At 53.0% G+C, this 27878-nt stretch overlaps 1 protein-coding gene across 1 annotated transcript in view; it reads left to right on the plus strand.

Annotated features, from left to right (window-relative positions):
- The window catches only part of HYDIN (HYDIN axonemal central pair apparatus protein), a 177276-nt gene that overhangs the window by 95147 nt on the left and 54251 nt on the right, over positions 1–27878 (plus strand). The window contains exons 22-29 of the mRNA XM_074151752.1: positions 1779–1916; positions 3766–4079; positions 18642–18828; positions 21171–21287; positions 22854–23063; positions 23982–24119; positions 26484–26661; positions 27162–27292. Coding sequence (XP_074007853.1) covers positions 1779–1916; positions 3766–4079; positions 18642–18828; positions 21171–21287; positions 22854–23063; positions 23982–24119; positions 26484–26661; positions 27162–27292 — 1413 coding nt within the window. The remainder of the gene's footprint in view (positions 1–1778; positions 1917–3765; positions 4080–18641; positions 18829–21170; positions 21288–22853; positions 23064–23981; positions 24120–26483; positions 26662–27161; positions 27293–27878) is intronic.

Raw genomic sequence — 27878 nt, forward strand, 5'->3', positions numbered from 1 at the left:
TGGGGACAGTCTCACCAGCTCTATTCTGCCCTTCTTGATGTGGGGATGGAATTGAGCTGCTGAGCCAAGGGCAAAGGGTGAGATGTGTGGGACCCAGAAGGACGACGTGGGCTTGGGACATCCATCTCGTGTGCTGGGGCTGGAGGTGGGAGAGCAGATCGCCACGGCTGGGTGATGCTAAATCCCCTCCTCACCCTTCGTGAGGTGCTTTGGAAAGGAAGCGAGGATGGGACTGGTTTTTAACTTCACCGAAGTAAAATTGAGATTACAGCTGCTTCACTGAGTGGGGATCACGGCCACTTCTAGAGAGACACCAGTTCCTGTGCTCAGTATAAAGGGAGGGTTTTGAGGATCCTCCAAGGCACGGTGAAGTCTGAACACCAATCCTGTAGGGAAGCTGAGAAAAACTGAGATTGCTGACAGTTCCTCCGGCTGACGAGGAAAAAGCGTCATCTCTTGTCCCTCTTTGCCTTCCCTGCTGTTGGCATGGATGCTAGCTCTGTGCATTTCCCCAAGCCTTATCTCCTTCAAAGGACCTGCAGACGTCCTTCAGCTGCAGCGACGGTAACACCAACGCAAAGCAGGTGCCCTTTAGTCTCTGGATCCTGACTCCTGCATCATCTTCCCCCCTCCCGCGAGGCATCTGAAAAAGAGAAGATATTTCATTAGTTAGTTCCTGTGTTTTCAGGCCTCTCCTCTGGTTCCCAGGCTTCCAGAGAAGCGCAAGATCCTGCGAGCAGGCAGTTCGGATTTAATTAGAAGCTTTTCAGCTCTCCCTGACGTCTACCTGTGGTCTGCTTGATGCCGCGCGCTCCGATTTATCGAGTGCTACACACGCTGCGGCTTGTTTGATATCAACACACCCCCAGAACTCGTTTCCCAAACGCTGTATGGTTTATGCAAACCGTGCGGGAAGCCCAGAGAAACGCAGAAACGGGAAGAAATAGCTGAGGCTGAGCTTAGCTTTGAGGGTAGAGACACCTTGTCACCGTAGCAGGGGCAGCGGGAGACACGTTGCAAACGAGCTGTCGAGGTTTCTGGCTGGCTCCATGTGCAAATAAATGCTCAAAGCCAACCTTAGGCTCCCGCAGGCTCTCACTACAGGCCAAATCACAGAACCACAGAATCACATGGGGTTGGAAGGGACCTCTGGAGATCATCTAGTCCAACCCACCTGCCAGAGCAGGTCCACCCAGAGCAGGTTGCACAGGAACATGTCCAGGCAGGGTTTGGAATGTCTCCAGAGAAGGAGACTCCACCACCTCCCTGGGCAGCCTCTTCCAGGGCTCTGCCACCCTCAAAGTGAAGAAGTTCCTCCTCATGTTTAGGTGGAACTTCTTACATTCATGCTTGCTTTTCTCCTCTGACTCACCTCACTGCTTTTATGGAGGCTGCTAGAGCCCATATGGCTATAAGAAATCACTGTTTGTGAGCAAAAAAATGTCTTGGGCCATTCTGCCCAAGAGAAGGTACAAAACCAGAGACAAACTTTCTGGTTTGGGTCTCGTTCAAGTGGCTGCCTCCTCTCAGGGTCCTATTCCCTCATCTGAACGTGACACTGTGTCCCTGTCTGCTGGGAGATTCTGTGGTTTCTAAACATGGAAAGCATCTGATACACTTAGAGAAAAACTTCTAGAAGGCTTTTTAGAAACTGATAAAAATAGTAAATAGAGGTGTATGCACTTTTGAGGTTGAAAAATATGAAACGCATCAGAAAAGGAAGGAGGTTCGTGGCCACTTCAGGTTGCTTTTTTTTTCCTTGTCTCCTGTTTCTGTAGCAACCCAGCGATGTCCTGACTCTTCAGTACAAGCCTCTTTCTTTGAAAAACGTCTCCTCCCTGCCGCTCAGCGTTGTCCTGGCCTTGGAGCAGCCCTTCTTAATCTGCGATGCAGACTGGCAGCCCCTCCCGGTCCAGGTGAGCAGCCATGGACCTTCCTGCTCCTGGGGTCTGAAGAGGGAGGAGAGTGGTGGGACGTGTCTGTTGGGAGGTTCTCAAGTAGAGCAGTTTAGTCTTTAGAATCGGCGGTAGACTGACCTGAACTAAATCAGGGGAACAGGGGACAATGGCGGGGGGGGCGGGGAAGGGGGAATGGGGGACAGGGAACACAAGGGGGAGAATGGGGGAAAGAAGGGAAAGGGGGATGTGGGAAAGAAAGGGGAAAAGGGAGACGGGGGAAAAGCAAAGGGAAATGGGGAGGGAAGGAAAGGAGGAAAATGGGGACCAGGGAGGAAAGAAAGGCAGGAAGGGTGGACAGGGGACAGGAGAGGGGTAGGAAGGGGGGATGAAAGCGGGGACAAGCAAGGGGAAAGAGCAGAGAGGGGACAGGAATAAATGGATGGGGGAAGAGAGGAGAGAAAGAGGGTGGGGGAGAAGAAAGGGGAGAAGGCAGACAGGGGATGGGAATAAGGGGTATAGGGGGGAGGAAGGGGGAAAGATTCAAAACGAGCTACTGAAGGAAACGAAGTATCATCTGAATTGGGGAAATACATCCTGGTGGATAGTAAACTTTCCATGAGCCAGCAATGTGCCCTTGTGGCCAAGAGGGCCAATGGGATCCTGGGCTGCATAGGGAAGAGTGTGGCCAGTAGGTGGAGGGAGGTCATTCTCCCCCTCTACTCTGCACTGGTGAGGCCACAACTGGAATACTGCGTCCAGTGCTGGGCTCCCCAGTTCAAGAGAGACAGGGAACTACTGGAGAGAGTCCAGCGCAGGGCAACAAAGGTGATTGAGGGATTGGAGCATCTCCCTGATGAGGAAAGGCTGAGAGAGCTGGGACTCTTTAGCCTGGAGAAGAGAAGGCTGAGGGGAGACCTTATCAATGCTTACAAGTATCTAAAGGGTGGGTTGAAGGAGGATGGAGCCAGACTCTTTTCAGTGGTTCCCAGTGAGAGGACGAGGGGCAACGGGCACAAGCTGGAACATGGGAAGTTCCATTCAAATATGAGGAGAAACTTCTTTCCGGTGAGGGTGCCAGAGCCCTGGAAGAGGCTGCCCAGGGAGGGTGTGGAGTCCCCTTCTCTGGAGGTCTTCAAGACCTGCCTGGATGCCGTCCTGAGTGATGTGCTCTGGGCAACCCTGCTTTAGCAGGGGAGTTGGACTAGATGATCTCTAGAGGTCCCTTCCAACTCTGACAGTTCCGTGATTCCGTGATCCTGGCTTTAAGACATAAGGAGAGGGGAGCAGGCAACCAGGTGGGGGCAAGCCATGTAGTAAAGGTGTCTCTTGGAAGCCACCCTAGCCCCCCAGCAGCCCTTCTCAGATAACCTCAAGGGCAGCCCTGCTGTCAGGAAGACTGAGGATGCTCCTCCAGCCTCTGCCTGGCACCTGCCCCGTTGTCAGCGGAAGGTGTTGGACATGGACTTGGTGGTCGTGCCTACAACAACGTGTTTAGCCACTTCTGTGCCATGCCAGTGCAAGGGTGAGGCTGCTGTGAGGATAAAGGAGTCCCTCTAAAGTCAAGGCAAAAGGCCTTGGTGTGCCAGAGTGCCAATTTGGTTGTGTATTTAACGTAATAGCCTTTGTGGGTCCAGAATTCAGTGGAACAGTATTTATTTCCCTCTTGTATCGGTGCACAGCACAGAGGTGAGCCTGAGAAATTCTCAGACAGGAATGTTGTGGTGCTTGCAGTCAGGCACACGTTGTGAAGAAAACGATGGACTGAGAAGCGTACATTGGGATCACACTTGGAGCATTTGCACATTTCGTGCTGTCAGACCTTGGGACCTCACCCCACTGGTGATTAGTGCTCTTCATCTCCTTGCAGCCCATGAAGCTGGAGCCAGGGGAGGAACTTCATCTCTCCATCAGGTTTAACCCTGCTTATAAAGAGGATTTGAGTAGCCGGGTGGTAGAGAAGGCTCTGAAGATACAGTTTCTTGAGCATCCTCATGAGGAGCAGGTCACCGTTCGGGGAGATGTCTACTTTCCGAATCTCTGTATCCAGACCACGGCCGTGGACTTTGGCTGCATCTTGAACGACACCGAAGATGTGCGTTACATCAAGATGACCAACTGCAGCCCGCTTCTCGTCCGGTACAACTGGTCATTCCTGACAGACAGCCAAGTGAGCCAGATGAGGTATGTGCACCTTTTCCCTCTCCTTGAAGTTCTCCTCCTTTCTGGTGTCCTGTTCGTCCTTTGCAAAGACCAAGGTTTGTTTCCCTGGGATCTGACAAACTGTCCACAACTTTCCCTTGTGGAAATGACACCTACCAGCAGTGGTCAGGGTGGCTGCTCAGGGAATAGGTGATCTCCACCAGTGTGACACTGGGAAGGAGACAACAATCTCACAGAATCACAGACTGGCAGGGGTTGGAAGGGACCTCTGGAGATCATCTAGTCCAATCCCTCTGCCAAAGCAGGAGCACCCAGAGCAGGTCCCACAGGAATGTGTCCAGGTGGGTCTGGAATGTCTCCAGAGAAGGAGACTCCACACCCTCCCTGGGCAGCCTCTTCCAGGGCTCTGGCACCGTCACAGGAAAGAAGTTCCTCCTCAAGTTTAGATCGAACTTCCCATGTTCCAGTTTGTGCCCATTGCCCTTTGTCCTGTCCCTGGGCACCACTGAAAAAAGACCAGCCCCATCCTCCTGACACCCATCCTTTAAGTATTTAAAAGCATTGATCAGATCCCCCCTCAGTCTTCTCTTCTCCAGACTAAGAAGACCCAAGTCCCTCAGCCTTTCCTCATGAGAGAGATGTTCTCATCCTCATAGCCCTCTGCTGTCCCCTCTCCAGCAGTTCCCTGTCCTTCTTGAACTGGGGAGCCCAGAACTGGTCCCAGTGCTCCAGATGAGGCCTCACAAGGGCAGGGCAGAGAGGGAGGATGACCTCCCTCCATCTGCTGGCCACATTCTTCTTGATGCACCCCAGGATGCCATTCGCCTTCTTGGCCACAAGGGCACATGGCTGCCTCGAGGTCATTCTGTTGTCCTGTTCTCCAGCAAAGCTGGGGCTGTAAGATACGACCAACACTCTGCATAGCCCATATCCTACAGTCCTACTTTATTTCTGGAGCTACAAACTCATGCTTGGCCACTGCGACAAGCAGGTATACAATGTGACCTCTTTTCCTTCCCTGCCAACCCCATTTATTGTCACTTCATGCTAAGAACCTTCACAGTGTCCCAGTCTCTGGCTGTTGCTTTGCTGTAGCCTCCATACTGGTTCCCCTGGGAAGGAAAGCTGCTTTCTCAGACCGTGGTGGCCTGAGGCAAACACTACCTTGGAGAAGTGAGTTTTCATCTGTCAAACTGCCCGTCACATTCACAAGACAGCTTTTTAGTGTTTTACAGCAGAACAGCAGGTTCTGCTGTGGCTTCGGGTCTAGCTGTAGATGTTGGTGGGAGCACTTGTCCAAGCATGCCTAGGGACCAGGGCCACCTAGTGCTGGCCTGTGGCTTCCGAGCCCAAGAGCAACCTTGCCGGCGTGCTGGAGCACGTCTACAAACACATTTATAACCGTTCCTCCCGCTGTGGCTTCACTGCATAGTACAAAAGTCTAGTCTGGGCAGCTTTAATTACAGTAGCAAATGGTTTTTCCATAATGCCCTAGGAAACCGAGCAAAGTTACCCATTGTGCGTGGAAGTGCTGCTTGTTACAAGTCATAGAAACCATCAATAAACTGTTTTGTTTGGGGAACGGGGAGCTGGCTCAGAGGAGACGATCTATTGGGGACTGGAAACGAGCTGTTGCTGTCGGGAGGGCTTGGGGGAGAAGAACTGGGCGCTGGGGGAGCCCATGCACAGCTGGGGCTTATCAAGTAATAACAGTCCTTTAATGTGGTCCTTCTGGATGCACGGAACCTCCAAGAACAGACCCTGAAATGCAAAGGAAATTCTTTAAAAGCAGGGGGAGGGAGGTGGGCAGGGCAAGGGGAGCGGGGCTGAAAAGTTCTGCTTGGAGACCCCTGTCATCTCCTGGTAAATTAGATTAGGGTTTAATCACAAACTAAAAGGAAAAATCTAATTTTGATGATAGAACAATACATATATTTTATAATAACAGAGAAACAAGCACATTACAGCGAAGCCTGTGTGGAATTAATTTCCTCTGGGGCCACTTGTTGGCCGGTTGCCTGTTTATCGTTACTCTTATTTATTTTTAAATTTATTTTTTTTTTAGAACCAATTTAGGTTTTTTGGAAATGCGAGTGCTGAATCAGTTTGCAGCTTTTAATTACCCCATCTCCCCCCCAGTTGCCGTAGCTGGACCTGAGCCCGCAGGTGCTGGTTCTTCCAGCGGATGCTGCGTCCCCCAACTCTGCGGAGTCGGTGGCAGCTGAGGGTCCTGAGCGCTTGGCAGGATCTCAGCCTCTGCTCCAAAGGGGTTGGCAGAGCCCCTTTGCCGGCTCGTTAGCGCTGTGACCGTTAGGACAGCTCCCTTTTCTGCTCTGCATGTTAATTAAGCGGTAATGTACTCTCTCCGGGTCCCTCGGCAGACACCACGTGATCCTCTGTGGCAGAGCTGAAGATGAAGATGGTCTCCAAGCTATTAACACCTCAAATTGCTCATTAAGAGCCCAGCAGAAGGGCAGCATGTCAGATATTATTTCTGGTCCACATTAAGCACTGTTGGTATTCTAAATTATCAGATCAAACTAACTCAGTCTGACATCGAGGGAATCAAACATCAGGTCTCATGAAGGTGAGATCAATAGAATTTAACCATCCATACGTCTAACCTTGCTGGAGCCACTCATCAGAGACTCCCAGCATCTATCAAACACACACATTTATTTTGACTAGGAGAGAAAAATGTTGTTTCTCTGCCCGGACAAGACTCTGAATGCTTATATTTTTGTTTTATTTTTTCTTCTAAGTATTAAACCCATTTTTTCTTCCTTACTCTTTAGTCGCTGCTGCTATTTTGAGCAGAGCAATCATATAAGCAACGCAGCCCAACCTTTGCTGTGGGGTTGGACATGCCCATCTCATAACAGCTCTCCAATTGCTCAGTTGCTGAGCCATAAATCTCTCGTGGTTACTCCCCTTATAGACCTACATGGATAGAGACCGTCTGAGAACAAGCTCTCCTCACCCCTTGGACCTTTGGTAGTTCAAAGCTGAGTTGAGCCTTTGCACCAAGATGATGTTTTCATAGAATGGTTTGAGTTGGAAGGGACCTTAAAGCCCATCCAGTCCCACCCCCTGCCCTGGGCAGGGACACCTCCCACCAGACCACGTTGCTCCAAGCCCCCTCCAGCCTGGCCTTGAACCCCTCCAGGGATGGGGCAGCCACAGCTTCTCTGGGCAACCTGGGCCAGGCTCTCACCACCCTCACAGCAAAGAAGTTCTTCCCCAGATCTCATCTCCATCTCCCCTCTTTCAGTGTCAAACCCTTCCCCCTCCTCCTATGGCTCCCCTCCCTGATCCAGAGTCCCTCCCCAGCTTTCCTGGAGCCCCTTGAGGGACTGGAAGGGGCTCTAAGGTCTCCCCGGAGCCTTCTCTTCTCCAGGCTGAACCCCCCCAACTCTCTCAGCCTGTCCTCCCAGCAGAGGGGCTCCAGCCCTCCCAGCATCTCCGTGGCCTCCTCTGGCCCCTCTCCAACAGGTCCATGTTCTTCCTGTGCTGAGAAATGTACAGCAATTTCTGCGGTGTTGGGATGGATCTCCAGAATCGCCCAGCAGGAGACAGTAGATAGGGAGCCAAGTTCAAGCATTTCATCGTACTTCTTTCCTTAAAGGTTTCTTCTTGAAAGACTGATTTATCCCCCTTTCTAAGGGCAGTATCCAGCTCCTCAGCTTTGTTTGGTAGAGACCTGTGACAAAGGCTGCCAAAGGCTCATCCCCAAACTGGGCTGTTCTCTAGAGTTTTTGTCCTTTTTTAGGCGTCCATGGCTTGTCATTTACTTTGAGCGTTGCTCTTCCCGCATCACCTCTTTGTCTCCTTCATGGGAGATGTGTTCCCTCCCTGGGACAGAGTGGTCCGTGTGCCAGGATGGATCACCAGGGAGCTTTGCATCTCCATGGCACGTGTCAGACCCCCTCCACGCGTTGATCCGATGTCTCTGGAAAGTGGGAACTTCTTGGCTATGAGTCCAGGGTAATGAATTGCCACTGGATTCTTTGGGGAAAGGCTTTGTTGAGCTAAACGTGTAGAAAATGACACTTTCCTTTCCATACTGGATTTCCTCTACCGATTTGTTCGGAGCAGAACTAGGAGCCTTTCTCTTCCCAAGCGGGTCTTCCTCTAGCATTAATAATTTCTTGTGCCTCTACCCCCTTCTCCAACCATGTCCCCTGGCGGGCTGCGCTGCAGGGACCCTGTGAGCCAGATCCCAGCCTTGTTAGTGACAAAAAAAACCCCAACAAACCAATTCTGTGTTGTATTTGATGGGTTTTGTTTTTGTTTTTATAACAAGGAAGAAATGGAAATTGTGGACAGTGAAAAACAGGGCAAGGCAAAAATCTGACAGCAGTGCTCTGTCAGCCACCGGAGGGGAGAGGCTGCAACGTGAGCAGCGAGAATACACATCAGAAATGTGTATATCCACCATGCCCCTGGTGCTGGGGAGTCTCAGACAAGTCTTCTCACCACCCCTCCCGTGCTATCAGCTCCTTGGGACAGTACACTGGGGGCTTTGGTAGCCCCACGGGTGCTACTTCTCCTGCTTAAATGCAGTGGGTAACTTGGAGAAGGAGGGTTGAGTCGTGATGGAAATGTGCTGCTGAAAGTGTCCTTCAGTTCTGGGCTCCCCAGTTCCAGAAGGACAGGGAACTGCTGGAGAGGGGACAGCAGAGGGCTACAAAGTTGATGAGGATCCTGGAGAATCTCCCTTATGAGGAGAGGCTGAGGGACTTGGGTCTTTTTAGTCTGGAGAAGAGCAGACTGAGGGGGGATCTGATCAATGCTTATAAATACTTAAAGGGAGGGTGTCAGGAGGATGGGGCCGGTCTTTTTTTCAGTGGTGCCCAGGGACAAGAGGAAATGGGCACAAACTTGAATATAAGAAGTTCCACCTAAACATGAGGAGGAACTTCTTTCCTGTGAGGGTGGCAGAGCCCTGGAAGAGGCTGCCCAGGGAGGTGGTGGAGTCTCCTTCTCTGGAGACATTCCAAACCCACCTGGACACGTTCCTGTGGGACCTGCTCTCGGTGGACCTGCTCTGGCAGGGGGGTTGGAGGAGATGATCTCCAGAGGTCCCTTCCAACCCCATATGATTCTGTGATTCAGCTGCAGAGGAGCCGTTGGCTCGGTGTAACAGAGAAGTGGCCTCTTATTTCTGGGAGATGGAGCCTCAGAGAGCCAAGGGCTGGGCCAGTGTCACCTCTGGGGGTGGCAGCCTGGCTGGCATGAAGGGCTTACGGAGAGGCTCTGTACTCAGGGGCACAGACACTGGGGAACTGAAGCAAGGGAGACTTGGGGAAATTTGCAACCTCTTCCCCCCCGAGAAAGGATAAAAAGTAAAGACAGTGGGTGCCAAGGGGGGGTTTGGAGCCAGGAGCAGGTGAGCATATGTTGTTACCTATATTAGAGTCTATATTGTAGCCGTAAACCAGTACAGCGATGCTTTATCAGGATGAAGGTTGGGGGGTAGGGGGTGATGATTTCCCATTTGCAGCATGTCTGTGGGCTTCTCTTCTCCGTCTTCATCTTCAGGACGGTGACCCACACCGTGCACCCTCCACCTCTCTGCCTTCCAGTGCAACACCCCTTTTTCCCAGCTCCGTTTGCTGGGAAGCTGCAGGTTTGAGACAGCTTCTGCTGCCCCGGGGCTTCTGACCATGGGTTATGCTGTTACACACAGGACTTTTACCTGGGCCGTTGTTGGAGCCCAGACTGGCTGTGTAGGAATTACTTTATCTATTACACTTGGGTTTTCTGAGACTCAGCCTCCTCCTTTTGCACAAGGGTGAGAGCTTTCAGTGGCCTTGGTGGGCTGGGGAGCAGCCCCAGGGTGTTGGGGTTGACTGGAGGCAGGGGAGGCAAAGGAGAAAGCCTTGCTGGGGTGAGAAGCGCTGCACGTCCCACCCAAGGTGGTCTCAGGCAGCCGACTGTCTCCCTGGCTTTGTCCTTGCTGTCAGGACAAAGCGTGGGAGATGTCCATGGGTCATCCACGCCCCGACCAGGCTGCAGTTGGATAGGAGTTACCTTCCGGTTTTATCACAGAATCACAGAGTGGTCAGGATTGGAAGGGACCTCTGGAGACCATCTGGTCCAACCCCTGCCAGAGCAGGTCCACCCAGAGCAGGTCCCACAGGAACGTGTCCAGGTGGGTTTGGAATGTCTCCAGAGAAGGAGACTCCACCACCTCCCTGGGCAGCCTGTTCCAGGGCTCTGCCACCCTCACAGGAAAGAAGTTCCTCCTCACGTTTAGGTGGAACTTCTTACATTCAAGTTTGTGCCCATTTCCTCTTGTCCTATCCCTGGGCACCACTGAAAAAAGACCAGCCCCATCTTCCTGACACCTTCCTTTTAAGTATTTACAAGCATTGGTAAGATCCCCCCTCAGTCTTCTCTTCTCCAGACTAAGGAGACCCAAGTCCCTCAGCCTTTCCTCATCAAAAGATGTTCTAGTCCCCTCATCATCTTCATAGCCCTCTCCCCATCTTCATAGCCTCTCCAGCAGTTCCCTGTCCTTCTGGAACTGGGGAGCCCAGAATGGGGTGGTCAGTCAGCAAACACTGGCTGGAAGGTGACTTTTTGCTCTGCCAGTGATGTTGAGCCGGCAAACCCGGGGAGCAGCCGGCTCCTCTCTGCTTTCAGAAATCATCCGACCATCATCATTACCCAGGGCACACAGTGGGTAGGTACGTTTGCACTGCAAACAGCATCCTTCTCCCTGTAAATGCCATCACGCCTCTGCTGCCGGGGGGCCTGGAGCTTTAATTCTCTCCAGGCTGCCGCTCGAGGCCTGTCTCCGCAGAGCTTTACTGTTTATGAAACAAATGTGTTGATATTTTTTTTTTTTTTTTTTTTTTTTTTTGGTGCCTGGGAACAGCCTGGCTGAGGGAAAGCGAGAGCATTGATTCGGGAACCGCTGCTGTCGCTTCCACTTCATCTCTCTGGCAGAGCACCAGAGTAGAGAAGCCATCAAATGAAACCTGGGTGGCAGGCCAGGCTATTTACTCCTCTTTATTTGCTGCTGTCACCGCGCATGGCAATGATGAGTAAGGTGACATAATTTTCCAGACCTCGTTTCTCCTAATTTCTCCAGCTGTTTCTCACCCTTCACTCTTTTCCTGCTGCCTGCAAGCCGTGCGTCAAACAGCTTTCCTTAAGGGAGAATCTCCCTGAACCCACTGGCATTGCCCTGCCCACGGGTGTTGTTTCTAGTATCGCTCTGCTCTTTGCTGGTCTTCACGGGGGTAGCTGAGAAACCTTTAAACTCTTAGGACAAGGGGCTCAAACCAAATTTGAATCCAGGTGTCAGATCTTCACGTGGTTTTGGGTGTAAATCTGCACTGGGTTTGGGTTTTGTTGTGCTGATTCCTTCTAGCCCAAGGCACTTCCCAGTGCAAGAGATGATGGAGAGCCCAGCTTTCCTGCCTGTCCCACCTTCAGCCCTGAGCTGGCTGCTGCCAAGACGGGGATCTGCAGCAAAAACCCTTCTGGAGAATGGGGATTTTTATCCTGTGTGAGGCTGGACACTCATGCGCCGGTGAAACTGGTGCTTGTCGTTCCGTACCGCCGCTCTTTCCCCTCGAGAGGCAGATACTGGGATGGTGAATGGACAGCATGAGTTTTGGGTGGGTTTCGGATCCCTTGCTGCTTACCGTCTGGTTTAAGGCAGAGTAGGAGAGTACCGGTCATGGAGATCGTTTCCTAAGACATCATCACGTATTTCTTTATCAGAGAGGGTGGGATCTGGCCCACAGGTGCCAATGCTGTCTCCCTGTTGTACTACAGGGGAGGCAGGAGGTGGTCCCCGAGTGGAGCAGAAGCAGTGCTTGCTGTTCCTCTAAAAGCCAACTGGTCAAAGTCGATATTTTGGTCGCCCAACGGTTTCTTTGCCAGTGGTGCTTACAGGGCACGTCATGCAAGAGCTCTGCCTGGGCTGAGATCCTCCTTTGCTGGAGACTGCCATGGCCAGCAGCTCCACGTGCTCTAGGTCAGGAGCCGCCCTGGGATAGACTCTGTTAAATGACCCTGTTTTAAAAAAAATAAATAGTCACAGTGTGAAGAGGTGCCATTACGACTGCCCTCGTAGCTGTGCGGGAGCAGGGGTGGTCGTGCTGCTCGCAGAGCGGGTGGGTTGTCTTTGCCAACCCCGAGAACAAGTAGCAATTGGGTTAAGAGAGTATGAAGGCTGTGTTCAAACAGCCCAGGTGAGGATTGGGGGACATTAGGGATGTATCACCATAAATCTGTATCTCCCGACTCGGAGAGGGAGGCAGCCAGGAGCAAAGAGAGGGGAAACCTTTAGCTCTCTACACCACAGCAGCCTGGAGAGGACTTCAGCTGCCCGGGAGATTCGATGGGGCTCTGCCAAGAGTGGGGCAGCCCAACGAGATGCCCATCTCCCAGTTAGTGGTGTTGGTGTGAGAGGGATTGATTTATTCCCCACCATCCGCTTCACATAGCAGAGGGAGGGAGGCAGGAGTCCCCAGGGGGTCGGGCACCCCAAGGGTCCTTCTGGCCCAGCTAGTGTCCCATGCGTTTTTGAGAGCACCTGACTCAATTAATGCCACCTTTTCAGCCGCTCCGCCCTCGGGAGAGTCATCTTTCTCCTCTGGGGGATAACCATGCCAACTGTGAGCTTGCTTCCTCTTCGGTGGTAACTGTCCCCTCTCCCTCACCCACTGGCCCCCATCACCCCACACTTGTCCCCGGTGTCGCCTGGACTGGGCCAGTCCTGTCTGGTTGTCCCTCGCCCCATCCCCGGGAGCTCAGTGGGGCCGTTGGATGGTGAGCATGTTCCCAGGAGCGTCTCTGCCTTTCTCTGGGCAAAGCAGGGGGTAATTACGTTGTACTCCGTGAGTGACCTTTAATAACAACTCGGCAGCGGTGTTAACCAGCCACTCACACCCGCCGTATAAACAGGGGTAAAAGCCACACACGGCCTTAAAACTGTGATTTCTGCTGGTGGGATGAGCCCTGCTCCTTCTGGGCAGGGGACGGATGGCGATGGGTGGAGCTTCAGCGTCTGATTTATTTTGGGATGCTTTAGGAATATATTAAACTGGGGGGCTTTCTGGTGGGTTTTGGGTTTGTTTTTTTTTTTCCCTTCTGCGTTTGTTATCGTCGCTGCTTTACCTTCTTCTGCCTTTCCCTGCGGTGATGCGCTGGGCTGCGGCATCACTGCCTGCCCGGGATGTGCCGGGGAGCCTGCATCAGCGCAGGGCGGTGGAGACACCTTCTGGGGTTCAGCAGAAGCGGTTGAGACAAGCAAGGACGTGAGGACTTCAGGATGTGCTCCATCATTTCATCTTCCTCCTTTTCCTCGCTCTGATCTTGGCACCGTAGAGGGACAGTGGGGCGGGCAGAAGAGCCCAGGGACACGCTGGTCCTCAATCTCCAGGATGCTTCAGCTGAGGCTTGGGCTGCTTTTTGGCTGCTTGGAGGGTGAAGCTGGCCTGCTAAGCCCACCCAGCCTGGTCCCTACCATCTCAGGCTGTCCCCTGTTCATCCCTTTCACAAATGTGTTGAAATCCAGCTTTAATCTCCTGCAACCTTTACCCTAAGGAGAGGATGGATCAAGAACGGAGCTGGTGAGGGGTCTGGAGCACAAGTCCTGTGAGGAGCGGCTGAGGGAGCTGGGGGTGTTCAGCCTGGAGAAAAGGAGGCTGAGGGGAGACCTTCTCGCTCTCTACAACTCCCTGAAAGGAGGGTGTAGCCAGGGGGGGTCAGTCTCTTCTCCCAAGGAACAGGCGATAGGACAAAAGAAAACGGCCTCAAGTTGCACCAGGGGAGGTTTAGGATGGACATTGGGGAAAGTTTCTTCCCCGAAAGGGTTGTGAAGCCTCGGAAGAGGCTGCCCAGGGCAGTGGTGGAGTCACCATCCCTGGAGGTATTTAAAAGCCAGGCAGACGTGGTGCTGAGGGACATGGGTCAGTGAGGGTTTGGCAGTCCTGGGTTGATGGTTGGACTCGATGATCTGGAAGGTCTTTTCCAACCTAAAGGGTTCTATGATTCTAAGAACATATCTCTCACCATGGCTGGGAGCCTTCTGCTTGTCTAACCCCACCAGGACCAGCCTGCTGCTCTCAGCTGGTGATGCTCAACCAGTTCTCTGGCTCCCCCCTTCCTTCCTCCTGCTTTTAACCCTTGCAGCCAAGACCCTTCGTGGCTTGCCAAGCTCTTGGGCTTGCCCCCATGAAGACATCTTAAAGTGGTGAATCCAGATCCCTGCCGCAAAGGCGGCTGGAGCACATCTCTCCTCCTTTACCATGGGTTATGGGAGTCAAGACAGGCCTCTGTTTGCAGAGCCAATTTTTGAAGTCACTGGTAAGACTGTAATTGATGCTGATTACTTCAACCAGTGTCTCCAAATTACAGCTGTCGGGGCTTGTTTAATTTTGAACAAAGACTACAAATCGTATTTATTGTTAGAGCTACTGATTTGCTCAGAGGGACCTTTGGCCAGAGTCTGGTTGAGAAGTATTTTTCTGTCTGATGGAGAACCAGGAGCTTCCTACCGCCTCACCTGACGCTTGTAAATCACCTGGCTGACGGGCGAAGCACCTGGGAGTTAAGGTTTTGCGGTCTGTAAAATCAGTGCAAGTCAGAAAAACTCCAGTAAAGCCAGTGGAGGCTTCTTCCAGGGCTGTAACTTTCTCTTCGCTTCTTTTCAGTGGTAACATCCCTGCGTCCATCCCTACACGACTCCCACCTTCAGACAAGAAGTCAAAATTCTCCCTCATCTCTCAAAAGTTGCTTCTCTTCTCTGTCTCTCCTCTGCCCGGTGTGAATTGCGAGGGGTGGCTCAGTAAATACACAAACCTTAGATTAGCAGAGGAATTTTTTCTAGGAAAGAAATAGGCTTCGGGGCCATTTGGACAAAATGCAGCTTAACAGTCACTATTGATGAGGGCAAACCATCGCTGCCACCTTCCTCAGCTGGCCAGGTGGCCCAGCTCCAGCCCAGTGTTCCCACATGGTGCACTGGGAAGGTTCTCAGTTTATTCTTGTTTTGTATTATTTTACTTTCCGTTGCAAACACCCTTGAACTGTCTGTGGCTTGCTCCGAAGTGCCTTTTTAATACGCATCTGGTGGCCTGAAGGAGAAATTAAAGGGCATGGTAGGGACCTGTAAGCCTGTTTAGATGCCTCGTGGGCTTGTGGTCTCCAGTGCTCAGCCCTGGGAGAACCTGAAAAGAGCTGGTGCTTTGTTGGGAGGCTTGTTTTTCACCAGGTGCGGGGCCAGGCAAGGATGCTCCATGTGGGTACCACGGGGTGGTGGCTTCTGGCACGTGTCCCTGGTGCTGGCAGGGGCTGCAGGCACCTCGGGCATTCCCCTTATGGTTTTGGGGTAACCATCCTGCTGCTGCCGGCTCTGGCACAGCCTGAGCTGGAGGGAGGGTCACGTTATCCCGCGTGAATCTTCACACGTAGCTTGCAGAAGCGGTGTGATTTCTAGCTCCTCTATTTTGGGAGGCGGGTGTGGGAAGTGGTGTGAAGCTGTGGCCCTGGCAGGCTCAGAAACCAGGAGACAGGCTGAGATATATATATATTTTTCTGTTTTTTTTTTCTAACATCTCAGAGGTTGGGGATGGTGGGTGACACAAGGTTGTCCTGGCCCTAGCAGGAAGGACTTCTGTCTCACTGCTGTCAATCCACCCTCACTGCCATTAAATCCCCACTGTTAATTCCTGGATGACTTTTCTCTTATCTGAGGGGTGGCCATGTTGGGTGAGACAGTCCCAGAAGGGATTAACACCTTGCTTTTGTCCCCTCCAGCTCCAGGTGGACCTGCTTACGTTGGGGGGCTTCTTGTCTCAGCTCCAGTCCTTTGGCCCTTCTGGTTTGGGATGGATCCCCTCTGCACGGGGGGCAGGAGCTGCTTTCTACTCCTTGCCTTCCTCCCTGCGTACACAGCCTTGGCCTAAAAGTGCTGGAGGATCCCCAGAAAGCCCCGCTTCACATCAGGGAAAGAGCTGCCTGAAGCCTGGGCTGATGCTGAACATCTTGTTACCTTCCCCTTCCTTCTCCTTTTCGAAGACAAGCCCCTTTCCTTCAACACCAGGAAGATTTCTTGTCCCAGGGGTCAGCTTTCTATGGGCACCTTGGATTCCTCACCCTGTTCCTTTTCACGTCACGCTTCGTGTTATTCATTTTGACTTTCCCCCACTGGAAGAAGTCCCTGGCTGTTCTCCGTGCTTCTCCGCAGCAGGACTCGCTAATCACATCATCTCCCAGCACCGGGTCCCAGAGGGCTTCTATTTCAGAGTGAAAAATATTGTTGTTGTCTTGGCACCGCCGTCCCGTGAAGTTGCCTCCAACCATTCGATAAAACTAAAGGTAATTTAATAAATGATTATGGATTTTTCCATCTCGGGGGTTTACCTCTCCTTCAGGAGCTGTTATTAACCCGCAGTATTTATCACGAGCAGCTCAGAGAGCTGCGATTTCATTTCCTCACTAGGATGGATTGCAGCTGCCGCCATGATGGCCAGACTCATGGGCTGAACTGGTTTGCGGACTGGTACGCAGCTGGAGGGCTTCGAGGTGCTCCTGGCCCTGGGTGTTTGGCCCCCTGCACTTGCAGGCATGTCCCTTGTCACCGGGGAGAGGTAGCACTCAGCCCAGAGGCACCATTGTCACAGCTGGGATGAATTTATTTCATCCTCAGGTAGATGCCAACACGTCTTGAGGTGCTCCAGCTTAGAAGGGAGAAGGTTGCACAGATGGGACTGGAGATGAGTGGTGCTCTGCAGGGACCAGTGAATGCCTTCGTCCCCTCCAGTCCTGGTTTGTTCTTCCACGAAGACAGTGCTGGGGTCTTCTGGGGGTCCCCCATGGGGTCCCAGCAGCAGGTGGAGAGGAGGCTGCGGAGGAGCTCAGCTGGCCCAAGCCTTGTTCTTCCATGTGGTTGTAGGGAGGACAAGTGAGGTGGGATCTCTTGGGGGTTATGAAGCCTCTATTCCAGAAATTAAAACCAGCCTTAGATAATAAGCTGCAAAGCTAAAGACAAATATTCATTTGGGAGCGCATCGTTGAAGGCACCGAATTCCCAGCTGGGAATGGAGCATCCAAGTTGCTGTGAAGATCTGCCTCATTTGCCTGTGGGGGACACTTGGAAGTGGGGAACGGTGACAGGCAGGCATGGCTGGAGTGTGTCCCTCCAGGTGGGATCGGAAATATGAGCCCAGTTACTGTGAGCACCTGCTGTGATTTAAAACAGGGAGTGTGATCTGAGTCACCTGGGAGTGATGGAAAACACTAAACCATATACTTTTCACTGCCAGACATTGGTCAAACTCTAAACTCAGCTCCGTTCGTAAAACGAGCCGTTAAACCACTTTGCTGTGGATCGTTTGCCAAATTGGTCTTCAAACAGTTTGGGTTTAGAAACTGCCGGGGAGGTAACCGTGCCGCTGGTTACAACCTTGTTTCAGCAGAGCTGCTGACCTTTTCGCGTGAGGTGCGATCGGAGCTGGAGCTTTGGGACCAGGGAGCTGCATCTCCTCGTCGGCACTTGTTGTTTATGGATTAAAAATGACTCAAGCTTCCTTCCCCAAAGCCCTCGTGGCTGCTGATTCGGCGCTCATCGGGGATCAATGGGCTGTTTAATTTTGAGTCTCTGGCTGGAATTGTTGGAGGTGTCTTTCCACATCGTTGTGCGTGTGAGGATGTCCCACCATGGGCTTTGTGGGTGGCTCTGGGCATCTCAGGGCACAGCCATCTGTGGGCTCCAGCCCTGCTCCTGCCTCATCGCGCTCGGAGAAAGCCGCCAGCATCGCCACTTGCTTGTACTGACCTACGCCTGCCGGTAATATTTGGGATAAATATCTAGTAGAGCTGCAAAACTTCTTGTGTTGGCCCTCACTTCTCAGGGTGGGGAGGACATGTTCCTTGGGGCTGGGTGCTTCCAGGAGGACACTGGTGGGTCTGTACCGGCTCATCGCTCTTTGCATCTGCCCCTTCACAGATGGGCATCACCTTCTCGCACGGTTTGTCTTTTCCTTTCCCACTGCGCTTTTTGTCTCTGTCCTCTTCCATTTCTCCTTCCACCCAGTTGCTAGCACCACTGTTCTACCAGCAGCGTTGTCCCTGGGCAGCCCCAAGGGACCCCCAGCTCCATCCTGGTTTCAGAGCTGTTTGGTGAGACATATAGAACGCTTTGGGTTGGAAGGGACCTTAAAGCTCATCCAGTTCCACCCCCTGCCCTGGGCAGGGACACCTCCCACCAGACCAGGTTGCTCCAAGCCCCCTCCAACCTGGCCTTGAAGCCCTCCAGGGATGGGGCAGCCACAGCTTCTCTGGGCAACCTGGGCCATGCTCTCACCACCCTCACAGCAAAGAAGTTCTTCCCCACATCTCATCTCCATCTCCCCTCTTTCAGTGTCAAACGCTTCCCCCTCGTCCTATGGCTCCCCTCCCTGATCCAGAGTCCCTCCCCAGCTTTCCTGGAGCACCCCCCCATCACTGAGCTCACACCACCAGCGCCCACCCAGGGGGTGCATCCTGCCCAGCAGCTGCTCGTGCAGGCTTCCCTCCCTCCCGCTGCGGGTCTGTGGCCAAAGTTATGTTCTTTTCCAGGTTCAGCCCTCCAGCACCTAAATTTTTCATCGAACCCCAACCAGCGAAGGAGGAGAGAGCCCGGTCGGAGCACTCGGTGTCTGCAGAGAGGGGGGACGGGGGTGCGGAGGAGCCAGATGAAGCCCTGGGAACAGCAGGGGATCCTGCCCAAGAGCCACCAGATGCAGATGACTCCCTGGAGGCAAAGGTAGATTTTGTCCTACACCTACCACTTGTGTTGCCTCCCCCAGCTTGCCACCAAAACACCATGCTCTTGCCAACCTCCCCTTTTGCTGCCCTGGGAGCAGGCTGGGAAGCAGGGCCAGTGGCCAGACACGGGGAGGGAGAAATAGGGTAGTTCTGCTTGGAGAAGCCCACTCAATTCTCCTGACCTACGTTGGGTTTGGGATTTTTGTGGTTTGGTTTGGTTTTTGGTTTTTTTCCCAACATCAAATGGGGCATTTATCTGCATCATGGTGTGAAGGCTTCCAGTTTCCTTCCTGTATCAAGCCCTGCCAAATACTGATCTTCATGTACCACCTTCTCAGCCCCAGCCAGAGCCACCCGCCTTCACGCTTCTACCTTCCCCCAAGAATCATAGAATCACAGAATGGTTCGGGTTGGAAGGGACCTTAAAGCCCACCCAGTGCCACCCCCTGCCCTGGGCAGGGACACCTCCCACCAGACCACGTTGCTCCAAGCCCCCTCCAACCTGGTCTTGAAGCCCTCCAGGGATGGGGCAGCCACAGCTTCTCTGGGCAACCTGGGCCAGGCTCTCACCACCCTCACAGCAAAGAAGTTCTTCCCCAGATCTCATCTCCATCTCCCTTCTTTCAGTGTCAAACCCTTCCCCCTCGTCCTATGGCTCCCCTCCCTGATCCGGAGTCCCTCCCCAGCTTTCCTGGAGCCCCTTGAGGGACTGGAAGGGGCTCTAAGGTCTCCCCGGAGCCTTCTCTTCTCCAGGCTGAACCCCCCCAACTCTCTCAGCCTGTCCTCCCAGCAGAGGGGCTCCAGCCCTCCCAGCATCTCCGTGGCCTCCTCTGGCCCCGCTCCCACAGGTCCATGTCCTTCCTGCGCTGAGACCTGGTATTGCAGTGACAGCCACAGAGCCATCTTTTTTTATAAAACAAGGCTTTGCAGAGAAAGTCACTGTCTCTTCCTCCTGGCTTTGAAAACAGCCTCTCATCTGTGGACCTTCCTGGCGAACCTCGCTGCTTTGCGGCTTGACCTTGGCACTAGTGGGAGCTGGCACCTTGTTCTGTGTCGTGTGGGACAGAGGCTGCTCCTGGAGCGATAAAAACAGGACAGAAGAGAGCACAAGAGGTTCTGAAGGTGCCAGTGTTGGCATTCAGTTCAAGGAGAGGGGCTGCACCTTCTCACATCCAAATATCGACACTTTCAATGTTATCACTACATTTTTTTTCTGAATCGGGAGAAATGATACCTCATAGACGTAAAGAATGGCAGGGTTGAATGTTTTCAGATAGAAGCATGAAATCATCTTTATTTCCTGCTTTGTTGCCTCGTTTGGACAAGTAAACCAGGGAAATGCAAATGGACGTGGCTATGTAGGATCCAAAATTACTTCAAAGGATACATCTGGATTGTAGTTTCATCTTCTGCTTGTGTCACTGTATGGAGGCAATATCCATATAACCTCCCTGGGGAGGTGGGAGACCACAGGCCTAGGAAAGGTAGGGTTAGGATCTTTGGGAATATGTGCTTGGCAAAGCTTTGCTGGGTTTGAAGATGTGGAGACAACAGAAACAGCATTCATACAGGAGAAGACTCTGCCTTCCCCATCCCGGGGAGATCTAACCTCTTGATTAGGTGTGAAGATGTCCCGTAAATATCCTTGCTGAAGTCAAGGCCACAGCACAAAACACTTCTTCACACTAGTGAAGAAATGGGTATTCTTAACCTTGAAGAGTAATCACGAAGCCCTCATTTATAAATCGGTATCAGAAGCCCAGGAATGAGGTTCCTTTTGAAAGATGGCACCTCTGAGGTTAAACACCAGCTCTCAGCTGCTGCAAGACAGAAAAACATCTCAGCTGCCTTCTTCAGGAAGGTGCCACTGGAGAGAATGTCCCAGCAGAGACCCACAGCTCTCCAGCCCTGATGAGTGCATGAGATGAAATTGGATAGCTGCACCAAGCACTTTTTAAGTCCTTATTTTCCTGTTTTTGCTAGTCCTCACTTGCAGCTGTGTTCCTATGTTTGTGACAGAGAACCTAACCTGTCCAGGCAGGGGATTCTCAGCACGTTCCTTGGGCAGGAGCAAGCGGAACGCCCTTGAGATCTCTGCCAGGACTGAGTTCTGTGTTCATCCAGCTTCCTCATGAGTGTAGGAAACGCAGATGGAGCCCGTGTCTCATCTGCGGGTGGGCTTGGACCCACGCTCAACTGATGGCCTGGACATACCTATGTTTTATGTGCGCCCGGGTCCCATCTCAGCTGCTCCTGGCTTGAGGTGGTGAAGCTTGCAGCAAAGTGGTCTCACCCAGACCAGCCAACTGCTTACCGCAGCCCATGGTGCTTGTTTTCCAGCCGCTGCCATCCAGTGCTGCAGGGATGGAAGATGCTGCGGAGACTCACAGCCTGGTGATGATCAAGGAACTGATGCAGTTCGTGGAGGCAGAGCCCCTCGCCTTGGGAGTGGAGGAGGTAAGTGGGAATAGGTCTTATTTCTGCATTTCCAGCGTGGCAAGCAGTTATGTGGCCCCCACTCGCACTGGTGGCCCTCAGCGCTGCTCACAGAGTGGCCTCACACCATTCACAGAATCACATGGGTTTGGAAGGGACCTCTGGAGGTCATCTAGTCCAATCCCCCTGCCAAAGCAGGTCCACCCAGAGCAGGTTGCACAGGAACATGTCCAGGTGGGTTTTGAATGTCTCCAGAGAAGGAGACTCTACCACCTCCCTGGGCAGGGGACTGCCACCCTCACAGGAAAGAAGTTCCTCCTCACGTTTAGGTGGAACTTCTTATATTCAAGTTTGTGCCCATTTCCTCTTGTCCTGTCCCTGGGCACCACTGAAAAAAGACCGGCCCCATCCTCCTGACACCCTCCCTTTAAGTATTTATAAGCATTGATCAGATCCCCCCTCAGCCTTCTCCTCTCTAGACTAAAAAGACCCAAGTTCCTCAGCCTCTCCTTGTAAGGGAGATGCTCCAGGCCCCTCATCATCTTTGTAGCCCTCTGCTGTCCCCTCTCCAGCAGTTCCCTGTCCTTCTTGAACTGGGGAGCCCAGAACTGGTCCCAGTGCTCCAGATGGGCCCTCCCCAGGGCAGAGCAGAGGGGCAGGATGACCTCCCTCCACCTGCTGGTCACACTCTTCCTGATGCCTCCTAGGATGCCATTGGCCTTCTTGGCCACAAGGGCCCATTGCTGGCTCATGGTCATCCTATTGTCCGCCAGGACTCCCAGGTCTTTCTCCTCAGAGCTGCTCTCCAGCAGGTGAGCCCCCAACCTGTCCTGGTGCACATCCCACGGCACTGGTCATCGGAGAGGCCATGTGGGACATGTCATAGGGCTGACCCGAGGATGCTACCTGTGCAGCACCTATGGAGGGCATTATCCATCTTGTTACTAGTCAAGTGACAAGGTCAATAGGAAATCTCTGCAGCAGATTTTGCTGTAGGATGTTGAGAGAGAGCATCGTGTGAATCGGGGATAGAGGGAGAAGCGTGAGGAGCAAGATGGGCTGGGCTGGAGTCCTCCCCCGGCTCCCAGAGCTCTCACCTCCGAGGCTCATGTTTTTCTGAAGGCAGTAAAAGGTGTTTTTTAAAGGCAAATTCTGCAGCGGAGAGGATTTCTTGCTGCCAGGAGACCTCACATATTACTTTAATGTAGCGTGTTAATTAATGCATTAATTAGTAAGTACGGGAGAAGATTTTTCCCATGGTGCCTCCACTGGTAAGTGGAATGGATGCAGGATGAGATATCACAGAATCACAGAATGGTTTGGGTTGGAAGAGACATTAAAGACCATCCAGTTCCACCCCCTGCCCTGGGCAGGGACACCTCCCACCAGACCAGGTTGCTCCAAGCCCCCTCCAACCTGGCCTTGAACCCCTCCAGGGATGGGGCAGACACAATCTCTTAGGATGATTTTGTCTGTGTTTGAGGAAGAGGCCTCTCCAGCCATGTCTATCCTCTGCTCCAAGCCATGGCTACTCTTCTGCATAGATTTCGATGCTTGACATCTCAATTTCTCCTCCTCTGCCTCCAGGTTTTCGACATCTTGCCGCTGTATGGTCTGCTGCAGCCGGGTGAGAGCCAGCGAGTCACCTTGACCTTCTTTGGCCATGCAAACATCGTCGCCCGTGTCATGGCGCTGTGCAGGGTGGAGGGAGGCCCGACCTACGAGGTCATGCTGAGTGGAGAGGCTTCGCTCATTAACTACCTCCTTGACGTCACAGAGATCGACTGCGGGCTGCAGGTACTTCTTGACAGAGGTCCTTGTCTTGAAACCATCACCTGGGGGTTCCTGCCCACCGAGGTCAAGGGCTCTCCCCCCTTCCCAGCTCCTTTGTTGGCTCTAAGGCTTGGAAGTACAACCTTTGAGTGATATGTCCCACCCAAGGTGGTTTTTGATGGTCATCTCCACCCCGCAACAAAGCTGGCAGTTCCTCCTCTCAAGGTAACTAATGCTGCCTCCTGGGGCAGGCAGGATGCCAGCGGTGATCTCCAGAGGGTCGTGTCCCTGAGACATCCATCACTGGTCCGTTCCGAGAGCCTGAGGCCTAAGGAGCTGCTCTCTTTTGACACTCTTGATTGATCAACAAAATAAGGCAGGGAGGAAGTTAACTTGGGCTTCCAGTCACTGTATCTGGGGAGAATGTCCCAGAATAATCCCCACTTTACTTCTTTTTAGTTAAAAATCCCGCAGATGTGTCCAGCTGTTGGCCCTGTACGTATTGCACTGGCTGTCTCCCATTTTGCTTGTATTTTGCTTGCAAATGCTTGCACGCGGGTCCCTTTTCTTCTGAAATCCCCCAATGCCTCCTCCTTTGTTCCAGCTGCTCCATGACACCTTAAAGTGCAGAGGGCTTGTATCCCCTGGTTTATCTAGCGCTGGTTTTCACACGGTGGTTGTCGCACCTCTTTGTGCTGCTGTAAATATCCGTAAATATTAGCCGTAATATAATATGCCGTAAATATTAGCGCAGGGCTGAGAGGTACCCGGTGGCCGTGGGTTCCCCAGGTCAATCCAGGAGAGTCGAGTGCCCGTCTCTTGGAAGTCCCTGCTTCTGCCTTGCCTTTCTTTATGTGCTTTCAACCCGATGGAAAAAGGCAGGAGATTCCCAGCAAGGAGACCTGTGCCTTGTAACTTCCTGCCCCTCTGTCCTCCCTTCAGCCGTTTAACCAAGTCACCCAAGCAGAGGTCGCCCTGCGGAACAGCGGGAAGGTGGGATTCACCTACCTGGTGCGAAACCCCAGCGCGGCCACTGCAGAGAACCCTCTGCCCGGCGTGCCCCTCGTCGTGCCCACCACGGTGAGTAGCGGGCTGATTAACCACAAGTGATTAATCTGCCCAGGATGGGGGCTATGGGGGGAAGAAATGGCGGAAAAAAAAAACCCAAAAAACAAAAGAAAAAGGGAAAAAAAGGTAGGTAGGAGAGACAGGGCTGTAAGGAATTGCTGCTGGGGGGGCAGAGAAGGTCAAGCAAACGCAGTCCTAATAAATTCCCTTAATGGCCTTTGCTGGTGGGTGGCTCTTCTGTCATACAGCATCCACCAGCACTGGATGCTGCAGGCTCTCCTGGGGGTCACCTTACCCAGCTTGTGTCGTCAGACAGGGCTTATTCCTTGTCCCTGGCTGTAACAAACCCTACCAGCACTAACCAGGTGAGAATTAAATACTGTCTTGATGGGGCATGAAGCTTCTTTGCCAGAAATCGTAGCAGCCCCTGTACCGGTCCCTGGCTCCTCCAGCTTTGCCACTGTGCAGGGCAGTGAGGGGCCAGGGAGGAGTGGAACGGAAGGAGAAGGGTTTGGAGCATCGCCCCATTGCTGGCTGGCACAGCTCTGTGCTCAGGAGCAGGCTGGTCTGGGAGCATCTCGCCCCTCCATGCTGCGCAGATGCCTTCACGCTGGAGCAGCATTCCCATCTATGTCCCTTTTGGCAATGGGAAGAGGCAGCCAAATGGCTTCCACATCTCCTCATGCCTGTCCCCTACTGTCCTGGGTTCAGTGACACAGGACTAACTTCTCTTCTAATACCTGGGAAAACTCCACTTTTGGAAGACTCTAGTGTCTGAATTGGTGAAAATATTTACTTTATAGCCAGCCAGGCTCTGTGGGATTCAAGGTCTTGGTGTTTTCAAGCTCCCCGGGAGTGGCGACAAGGAGGAGCGAGACCCGGGCACTTGCCCCAAGCTGCCAACAGGGTTATTTCATACCATGAACGCCACATTCAGTATAAATTAGAAACTTTGCTGAGGAGTTCTCTCTCTCTCTCTCTCTCTCCCCCCCTCGATGCCTGGGATCCTGAGAACTCCTTGCCCTGGTGCCGGAGCCCTGAATCCTTCCCTTCCTCCCGAAGCCGCAGCGCTCGCAGTGTCCCACATTGGCTGTCCCTGCGGGGAGGGCATGGCTCCCTGGGATGGGACGGGCTGGGGACAGTCCTTGTATATCTTATCATAGAATCATAGAATCATCTAGGTTGGAAAAGACCTTTGGGATCATCGAGTCCAACCATCTACCCTACTCTACAAAGTTCTTCCCTACACCGTATCCCCCAACACGAGGGAGATTAATACTGGTTCTTGAGTATTATTATTAATTGTTTAGTCTTATCCTGTTAAATCTATTTATATTTCAACCCTCGTGTTTCCTTATTTTTCCCCAATTGCCCTTCCTGGGTGGGGAGGGGTCATCGGGTGGGAGATTAGTTGTGTTATGGGTTTCTTCAAACCGTGATGCCAACAAGGGATGAGGCGCTGATGCCCTCTCCCTGATGAGCTCCCGAAGACACAGCCCTGCCTGGACCCACGCGGTCGTTGCTGTAGGAGCATCGCTGGTGCTGGCAGCTCGGCAGGGCTGTGTTGTGCACCGGATAAAGGCTCAGGGGACCGAGTGGCAGGATCCTTCCCGCTCAGCACCTTCTCCCCTGCAGCACGGAGGGGAGCTGAGGGTCCAGCCCCACACGCAGAGGGTGAGCAGAGGAAAGCTGCGGCTTGTGGCCTCGTCACCCAGAGCAGCGTGGCTTGTATTTGCCTTCGACCTGACTGGCGTGAGCCCAGCCTGGGGCTGGGACAGCCCTTCTGGAAGCCTGGAGAGGAGGCGTCCTTCCCAGCAATACCTTCTTCCCTAGATCTCATCCCAGTCTCTGCTCCTGCGTCTTCAGAGATGTACGTTTGCAGGTCACCATGGGTCTGGATAGTGCACCTTGGTGTAACCCCACAGGCAGGAGATGTTGGCTTGGGGGCATTAATAAGGGGTCAGACCCCTGGACACCAGCCTGGGAACCACTGACGTGCTGTGACAGGAGCTGCTGGCCCCATTGGGAGTGCGGGCACTTCACTCCTCTTCCACAGCAGCTGGTAAAAGAGCTTTTATTTATTTACCTGGCTCTTGCTAGCTGAGGGTGAACACTGTTAGCAGAAGAGCTGAGCAAAGGGCAGTCTGTAGGTCTGTCCTGTGGGAACCCATCCCTATGAGCCCTCTGAAGGGACATACTGCATCCTGGGGTAGGACACTTCAGCTTTTAGATACCAGAAAGCAATGTTGTCTGATATTTTCTTATATATGAGAATCTGCCTCCTTTTCTCAGTGTGTCTGTAATCTGAGCCATCCCTCCATCAAACCCCCTTACCCTCTTTGGTGCATTCCCTCCCTCTTCTCCTATGCCCTGCAGGGTTTCATCGGACCAGGCAAGGAGCAAGTGCTGAAAGTCTATTACCTGCCAGGAGTGCCTGGAATCTTCTGCAGGACTTTCCAGATCCAAGTGGGTCACCTGCCACCAGAAGAAATTTCCCTGAAAGGAGAGGGAACCTTTCCCAGGATCTGCTTGGACCTGCCCAGGACCATCAAAGGTGAGCGCTGCCTGTCTGCACCCCAGGAAGGTCCTCTGGTGTTTTCCCCCCCATGTCATATGCCCATAGGGCAGTTCACACCCACCTCCACCAAGCCTGGAGGTTTAAGGGCTGTCAGACCAACTCAGGGCTGTCAGACCACTCAGCCCTCTGGTTGCATCCCGAGTCTCTAGAAGTCCATGTGGGCTTTTTGCCCCAGGAGCCATCCTGCAGAGCTTGCCAGCAAGTCTGTCGGAGCCCTGGGAAGATGATGGCTAGATATAAACGCTGGGGAAAGCCGTAATACAAGCTGGCAGGGTTGGATTTCCATCACGTTGCAGGGGGTGAGATGTTCCTACGTGGGGAGGAGGATGGGTGGGAGTGAACGTCAGGATTCATAGAGGAAAAGCAGCATCTATTGCTTGAGGAGTGTGTTTCTGGGAGAAGTCAGGGGCGTGGGGCTTCCCAGCTTCGGTGGCGCTGTGCCCACGCTTCGGTTTGTGGATGTTTTCTTCCTTCAGGAAACGAAAAATACGAGAAGGTGCTCAAGGAGGTGAAAGAAAAGATGGAAAAAGACAGCCAGAGAGATGAAGCAGTTGCTCTGGGGGAGGCTGCGACTGCAGAGCTGCCCACAGACGGCTTGGACACCGTGGTGAGAACGGCTGCTGCCTCGTTTGGCATGTCCCACCCTCCCCCTGTGTCATTTTGTCCCCTTGCACCCTGCGGCTGGCTTCCTGGTGCCCTGCTGGCACTTGGGACCTCCCTGCCCACACCTGGCCGTGATGCTGCATCAGCTCAGCGTTGCCCCAGGGGCTGCCCACCTCTGGTAGTTGTCCCTCTTGTAGACGCACGAGCTTCCTGACGTCTACCCAGCATGAGCTGGGATACCAGGGAGAGGTCCTGATGGCCGTGCTCCAGCCGTTGAATTTATGGTACTTTGAAGGAGCTGCAGGTCATCGCTGGGGTGTTTGTTGCTCACAGCCCGAGCCCTGCCAGGTTTACAGAGCTTAATAGGACCAGCCTGGCTGTGCCTGGGACTCTGCTGTCAGCGTTGCTCTCCAAGAGGCACCAGCTTCATCGCACTTCCCTTTGCAAGAGAGCTTTTGTCCCAGCTGCTTTGTCAGCCAAATACTTGGAGCTCTGGAAGGTTCCTGGCTCATCTGTCTCTCTGTCTGGCCAGATCATCTTTAACGACAGTGACTGGGCAGGCAAAGATGCTGGAGTCCATTTCCCTCGGG

Source organism: Numenius arquata, chromosome 8 (genome assembly GCF_964106895.1).
Source record: "Numenius arquata chromosome 8, bNumArq3.hap1.1, whole genome shotgun sequence".
NCBI lineage: Eukaryota > Metazoa > Chordata > Aves > Charadriiformes > Scolopacidae > Numenius > Numenius arquata.